The 8,043-nt window shown below is 40.0% G+C and overlaps 1 protein-coding gene across 1 annotated transcript in view; it reads right to left on the bottom strand.

Moving 5' to 3' along the window:
• Window positions 1-8,043, bottom strand: part of LOC117957217 (collagen alpha-1(XIV) chain-like) — a 146,732-nt gene that overhangs the window by 126,472 nt on the left and 12,217 nt on the right. Inside the window, exon 4 of the mRNA XM_034892813.1 lies at window positions 4,393-4,509. Coding sequence (XP_034748704.1) covers window positions 4,393-4,509 — 117 coding nt within the window. The remainder of the gene's footprint in view (window positions 1-4,392; window positions 4,510-8,043) is intronic.

The following is an 8,043-nucleotide window of genomic DNA, read 5'->3' on the forward strand; positions in this document are numbered from 1 at the left end:
ACATCTGCACTCGACCCACATCTGGACTCGACACACATCGGGGAGTGACAGTCTTTGTCTCAAATTTGTTGTAGATTTACTATTTCTTTCAACCTTTGGCGTATTTTCAAAGTTTGTGGCTTCTTAGTTTTGATTATTCACTTTTAGGACCCAGCACCCAGCCTTCAAAGAGTTCTAGTATCCATCTATACATACACCACTACTACTACTACAACTACTACCACTACTAGTACTACTACTACTACGTATGTATCCTGGTATTGGTATTGTGAAATTAAATAAAACAGATTATATGAATGAATGAATGAATGAATGAATGAGACAGCCCACTGAAGGTTTCTGTGTTGTCGGTAGAAGAAGCTGCTCTCTTGACTGTGATGAAGGCCTGAGGGCTGAAACGTCATCTAAATAAAATAGAGAAACGCACACGAAGGCAGAGTGTGCAACTCTTTACTCACAAGTCTACTTCCAGTTATTAACACCTCACTACAACCCTAGGTGTTACTGTTCAGTATTTATAGAACAAGCCTGCACCAACACTGATAACACCGCCAGCATCCGCAGACTTCTTCAGCTGCTGCCTGTTTGTTTGTTTGTGTTGTTTTTTTAATTTTAGGTCTGTCAAATAGAGCTGAACAACCAGTTTTATCAAAATCACAATATGGACTAGTGCGGTATCCAACTCACAGGGGAAGGGGTACAATACTTGTTAAAGGCAAACAATGTGTCAAACCCCTGAATTAACTTTGGGCTCCACCATATGAGGAAAATATGGGATAACGTTGGTGGATATCGCAATAACGCCATCACTCTGACACACTCAGGTGAACTCAGTTTTGCATTTCTGACGCTTTATATTATTCTATTATTATTATAATATTATTCCTTATATAGTAATCTGCTTAAATATAAAAATTGCTTATGGAATATAAATCAAATTAAAGGAAATCATTCCTAACATTTTTATCCTGAACCAATAAAACATTTGGTTTTATTGAATATAAAAGCACCAAAAATGAATGAAGTGTAGGACAACAAACAAAAGTGTCATGACAGGGGCCCCAACTTATATTGTTCTATGAAAATAAGAATAAAATGATCATTTCCTCTAATACCGTGAATCAAACCGCAATCGCAATATCAGTCAAAATAAAATAAAAAATTAGATATTTTCCTCATATCGTGCAGCCTTACTGTCAAATAGTTTCTAATCCGTTTTTAAAGGAAGACTGAAACACGTCTCATGCTACTTGCATTAGAATTATTCAAATTATAAATCACAATACAACACGCAATCAAGTCCTCAGGATAGATATCACATCCATAGAAGTAAAAACATCTGCAATGCAGTGTTGTTTTTTACTTGTAATAAAAAGCTTTTTACGCGGTTACGGTCTTTTTGGACGGTTTTCCAACTGAGTAATATAGTATTATTAATATGATTATGATGACAGAGCAGCTTACGACCTGTACATCTCCTCACCTTATTAATCTGATTACAGCTGATCAGTGTCTATCTATGACACGTCTACCTCGGAGTGTAAAAGCAATAAACACAATGTCTGCTGTGTAGAATACAGATGAAGAGGAGCAGCAGCCAATCATAAACCAGTTTCTATGAACTCAGTGAAGTTCTCCATCACACATAAAATGTATTATTATTATTATTATTATTATTAATATTATTATTATGTAACCTGTGCTGATGTCCCTCAGATAAATCCTACTTTCATGGAGGTTAGAGTGGAAAATACAGTTATGCTCATCAGTTAACCTCCACATGCTAAAGTTGACTAAAAAGAGGAATAAAAACAAAACAAGCTGTAGCTGACTTAACAAGCTGACTTCTCTAATGGCTGTTTAAACTGGTGACGTCTCTTGTGTTCAACAACCTCAGCGTCATGGACCTGAACAGCAGAATCAGCGAAACCATCAGCTGGTTTGAGTTGAGCGGAGAACTTTCCCTGCGACCTCCTAAAACGCTTCCATCTCGTTGCAAATCTTTGGTCTACTACAAAGAACTACTACAAACTACTATTTGTTGTGACTGTTATTGGGTCTGGGCCTGGGCCTGGGTCTGGGTCTGGGTCTGGGCCTGGGTCTGGGCCTGGGTCTGGGCCTGGGTCTGGGTCTATCCGAGGTTTCTGCCTAAAAGGAAGTTTTTCCTCTCCACTGTGGCCCTGTTGCTTGCTCTGGAGGAACCTACTAGACCTGTTGGGTCCTTGTAAATTCTTGAGTGGGGTCTAGACCTGGTCTATCTGTAAAGGGTCTCCAGATAACTCTTGTTATGAACTGATACTATAAATAAAATTGAATTGGTCTTAACTGGGCTTTAGGAAAAAACAACTTCTAATCCCCAAAACACTGTAGAGCCAGCAGATCCGCACAATGACGCGCCACAGCAACGTGCAAGGGGCAGAAGACTCTCAAAAACAACAACTTGTTAAAGTCTCCATTAATAAATCCAAACCCAGTGTGAGTTGTGGTAAACCACAGCGTCCCACAGCGGGCACGAGAACAGTTACATCAGCTCCCATGTGTGGTTACGCGTCTCTCTCTCCGCAGAGTGAATTATGAACCAGCGAGCAGGTGAAACCCACTTACTAAACAGACTGATAAGTTCCCCCTCGGGGGAAGATCTTCACCTCCTGGGCTCCTCGGTGCATAGCTAGAATTCTTGTCCCCGCGGCGAAATACAAACGCCACGTAGTCAAGATCGTTTGTGAATGCACAGAAACCGTATTAACCTGCAATCTGTTCGCCATTGTACAACAAATTAGGCACGGGCCAGTATGAGATGTTGACCAGAGCCCGACCGATAAAGGATTTTTAAGGCTGATACAATACGAATATTTGGTTATTTAAAAATCAGATTTATATATTTTTGTTTTAATAATCCAGAAACACGTAACAAAACACACATATTTCCTTGAAAGTTATTGTAGTTATTTAACAGAACATAAAAATATATTAAAGTTCTAATAAATAAAATGTATAAAAAAAAAAAACGTAAGATATGAAACTTAAAGTCCTTTGAACAAAAAGACAATAACTAAAAAAATATATAATTAACATATATATATATATATATATATATATATATATATATATATATATATATATATATATATATATATATATATATATATATATATGAATAAAAGAGTGTTGCCAGCAGGGACGTTGTAGAGCGCCCTCTGGTGGACAAACTATGCAACGCAAAGACGCAATATTAATTTGTCAATGGTCAGTATTCTTATTTAAATTAAATTACAGTTATGGATTAGTTAAAAAAACCAAAATGATGAATTATTTTGACTAACTGTTAAGGTCCAGGGAACGTATGTTGATGGATAATCACACCTTGTTAAGTGAATGGAACCATTCATTTTATTTTTGGGCAATTTGGAGTAAAGAAACTATTATTTTTTAAATAAAGACTTTTTTTAAATGGGTCAAATTTGACCCCTAGGACAACAGGAGATTTGTGGCAAATGACTGCGGTAAGGAGCCCTTGAGCAACGCACTAGACAACCAATCCATCACAGAGGTATTCAGCTTGCAGGTGTGAAAGCGGGAAGCAGCAGGCACGACTCTACAGGTAAATTCCTCGTCAGATTACCTGGACAAATCAAGTTGAAACTGGAAGTTTCTGCAGAGAGCGAAGCGAGCTGAGCAATCCTCCAAAGCTGCAAAGGTGACGCTACAAATCTTAACTAAACAGTTCTGTCAGGAGTCAACGTTCAGGTTTTTTTAAATTAAAAAGTCTCACTTTGGGGGGGGGGGGTGTTCAAAATGCAAAAAAATAACTATATCAAAACATGTAAAAAAAAACACACACAACATTGAAAAAAAAATGTCCAAAAAGCATCAAAACAGTAAAAAAATAAATAAATTGAAAGAAAATGTTAAACTACAGAAAAAAAAGTTAAAAAAACAGGGTATACGTATATATATATATATATATATATATATATATATATATATATATATATATATATATATATATATATATATATATATATATATATATATATATATATATAGGGGAGAACGATAGTGTCAAAAAGTTAAGTCTCAAACTTCGAAAAAAAAAGCCAAAAGCGTAGATTAATAAAAATATATTGAAAAATAAACGTCAAAAAATGGGGAAAAAGAAGTGAAAAAGTAAAAAAATTAAAATTAAAATTGTAAAATGTATTAACTTTAATTGTGAGATAATTAAGTAAAAAAAAAAAAAACCTATTTAGGATGAGATGACGGGTGAGGGGGATGTTATATTTACTCGCCCGTGAAGAGAGTTACGCTTAAAAAAGTCCCAATAAAGCAACGTTCGGTCCCCAGACACAGACAATCCACCTCCTGAAACACAGACCCGGTTCAGGATCTCACCTGGCCGGGTGGTGTAGACCACTTTGTAGCTGTCAAACTGTCCTTTGGGCTCTTTCCAGGACACATGCAGCTCGGTGGGGCTCAGGACTTTGGCACGAAACCTCCGTGGCGTTGAAACTGAGCAGAGAAGACACAAAATCAACAACCTTACACAGTAACTATCAGCTTGAGACACAGGGAGTACGTTCACATGCACGCGTATATTCCACTTTTATTCTGAATTTGATGCGCGTCACGAACAAACTTTTCCATTTGGGCATTGGGTATAATTGTATTGTTTGTTTTTAAAGCTCTTAATGGCCTTGCCCCGTGTTACATTTTAGACATGCTGATTATTCGTAATTGTGGAAGGACGTTGAGGTCAACTCATCAACTCATGTTGAAACTGAAACTCTGGGGTGACCGCGCTTTTTCGGTTTCTGGACCTGAGCTCTGGAATAAGCTGCCCAGTGAGATGCGTATCATTACTGACCTGGGTCTTTTTTAAATCAAGACTTAAGACGCATCTTTTTAAAGTGGCGTTTGGTACCTAGAAATGTGATGGCACATTTGTATTGATTGTATTGTTTTTATTTCTTAATCTCTTCTTACTTTTCTCATTCATTATTGTAATTTTTGTTAGTGGTGTATTGTTGTTTTAAATCTGTGGTTTTATTTGTTGTGAAGCACTTTGGTTCACTCATCGGTTGTTGTAAAGTGCTATATAAATAAAATACATTTACATTTATTCCGCGTAAGGCCTTTTTCCGAATGAAGCGTTTTCCGACTAAGACGTGGGATTTGCCGGTGTTGTTCTGGTTTTAGAAGCAGTCTTTGGACCCGTATCCAGCGCGTTCAGAACCCGCGTCTCGGAGGTTTTACTGCAGTTTAACGGTTTACAGCCTCTGGCCTGTTTACAGTGCGTTGCTATGGTTGCTCTACTAGGGCTGCACGGTATGAGGAAAATGTCAAATTTGATTATTTTTGACTGATGTTGCGATTGCGCTCTGATTAACGATATTGGAGGGAAATAATATTTTGGATTATCCTTCTTATTTTCATTGAAACACAAATAAAAATGTACTAAAGTCATTTATTGTGATATTTGCAGGAATCTGTACCAGAAAAAGATGATTTCCTGTAGTCTGTAGGATCGGATCTGTAGGCCCAGGATGTCTCTGCAGACCCACAATCCTCCATTCAGAGTGGTTAGACACATCTGTTGCCTTTGACAAAGACTGTGCACCCCCCAGCAATTTGGATATTGAACCAGTTCAGCGATTATGATAAGAATTGTGATTAATTGTGCAGCTCAGTGCTGCACACAAGCCAACAGTTTGCAGGGCTGTGGGAGACCTGCAAGGGGACGAGAAACCCGGATCCCTCAAAACCAGAGATCCTCTGCAGGGGATTTGGGACCCTCTATGGGGGTCCTCGGAGTTGCTGCAGGGGGGGGGGGTGCAAAAATGGTATCCAATGGTTTAGAATCAGGTGTTAAACTCAAGGCCAGCGGGCCATCATCCGGCCCCTCACAGATTTTTATCTAACCCGCGTATCAATTTGGGTTTCCACTTCATTTTGGCGCGCCTTGCTGGGCACTAAACCAAAAAGACTGAAAAGTGTTTTTCCGAACTGAACTTACGCAAAACTCAAAAGCAGAATTTGGCAGATTTACCGACTTTTAGACTGTGACTTTGCATATTCAGGCCTGTGAAACAGGTTGTTTTAAATCTGGGACTTTTTAAAGAAGATAGCTGAAGGAATGAAAGAGGGATGCTGCGTTCGCCATCGCTGGAAAACTTCTGTTCTGCATGACTGCATGTGAACGGGAATATTCACTACATTCAAAGCTTAGAGGAATAATGTCTTTTTTCCAGAATAAGAGCAAAATCAATGAAATAACATGTGCATGTAAACGTAATCACTGTAAATATTGGAATGATGATTGAATGAATGAATAAAAGAACCATGTCATGCACGACCATACCACAAATATCTTTATGCTAATTAGAAGAAAAAAATCTGTTGTCATGAGTGTGTATTAGTGGATTACATCTATAACAATGGATGGAGTTCAATTTCCTTCAGTCAAGGGTTGACAATGAAAAGAGCAAATTTTACAGAAACTTCTTTGGTTTATAATTTCCAAACAGCAGTGTAGTGTTTTTATTTTCATCTCCACATGATTAATAACAGTTTGTGTCAAACTGCTGCTAAACAGCCACAAACGGCATCAGTGCTCGGGCTGTTTTTACAGACTCTGCTCTCCTTCTGCGCCGTTGTTCATCCGCTAAAAGCCCGAACTGTGACTGCGTCGCGTGAGATTGAACTCCCTCCAGAGCTACGGCTCCACCCGCCTTGTTATCGCTGCTCAAACGGTTAGGAAGGGGAAACTATAAGGAAGGATGGATTGTATCTCATCCAAGCGGGAGGATACACATCACAAAGATCAGCTTGCACAGATGTCACATTAAAAAGCAAAGTCCCATCCTCCTCCTCCTCTTCCTCCTCCTCCTCTTCCTCCTCCTCCTCTTCCTCCTCATCTACTGATCATCTTCCCCCGTGATTGTGCTCGCCTCGGCGGGGACACGACAGGTCTTCTTCTGTGTTCCAGTTACTGGCGGCATCAAAGCGACGCCCCAGCCTCTCATCCTGATTAGTTGTCGGCCCTGTCAGCTGCCTCGAGGCCTACCCCCCCCCCCCCCCCCCCCCCCCCCAATTGCTTATATTCATTTTCCCAAGCTCACGCTCCGTCTTTTCCCTTTCTATCCGATCCCTCGTCTGTCCTGATCTCATTTTCCTTTCTTTTCTTTTCGCACCTCTGTGCTTTGAAATCATCGTCGGAGGGGGGGTAAGAAGAGGATGAGAAAAGGGAGTGAATGCGACTTCCTTTTAACTGCAAGGAGAAAAAGAACAAGGTGCACCAAAAGGGGGAAAGGACACTGGAATAGCATCTGTTTACTATTCCTCTCCTGTCCTCTGCAGGAGAGTTCAGACGTCCCACACAGAGGGACGAGATCCCCTGAGCTGTGCAGTACCCGGGTACTTTACAATGGCCGCGACCGGTGTGTAAACCCTTCGGAAACAGCAACAACACAGCGTTAGTGGAACTGGCTTGATCATTTTTCACTGAGCTTCTACACAGTGTTGTTGTTGTGTTCTCACTCCCATCGCATTAAAAAAAGTGACACCAGGTCCGGTGCCTTCGACGTTTATTATTGATGCGAAAAGTCTCCTTTACAGTCACGTTTAAACGCCCTTGGTCGGGACTCTTGGCATCACAAAATGTACGTTTCAGTGATTTATGGACAAGAACGGGTCCCGTGTGACCAATCCTCCCCCCCCCCCCCCACAATGTTGTGTTTATTCCTTCATACTACTCGCTACTGTCAACTCTGTTAATGCTACATCTTTTAGCGTTGCAGTCGAACTGCTGCTCTGCGTTGTGCGTTCAATACCAATTTATATCAACTTCTTTTCTCGGGGTTTGCACAGGTGCCGCCAGAAATTACGCCAGATGTTCCTCATTTTGGCCGGATGTCCGTCCACTTCCCCTTTCTATGAGTTGACGTTCTAACATGCAGAATTTATGAGGATCTCTGCAGGGTAAATCCAGACCGCTAGCTAGACTATCTGTCCAATCTGAGGACTATGGTTACCTGGTCCTCAGAT

This window comes from Etheostoma cragini, chromosome 14 (genome assembly GCF_013103735.1).
Source record: "Etheostoma cragini isolate CJK2018 chromosome 14, CSU_Ecrag_1.0, whole genome shotgun sequence".
NCBI classification, from domain to species: Eukaryota; Metazoa; Chordata; class Actinopteri; order Perciformes; family Percidae; genus Etheostoma; species Etheostoma cragini.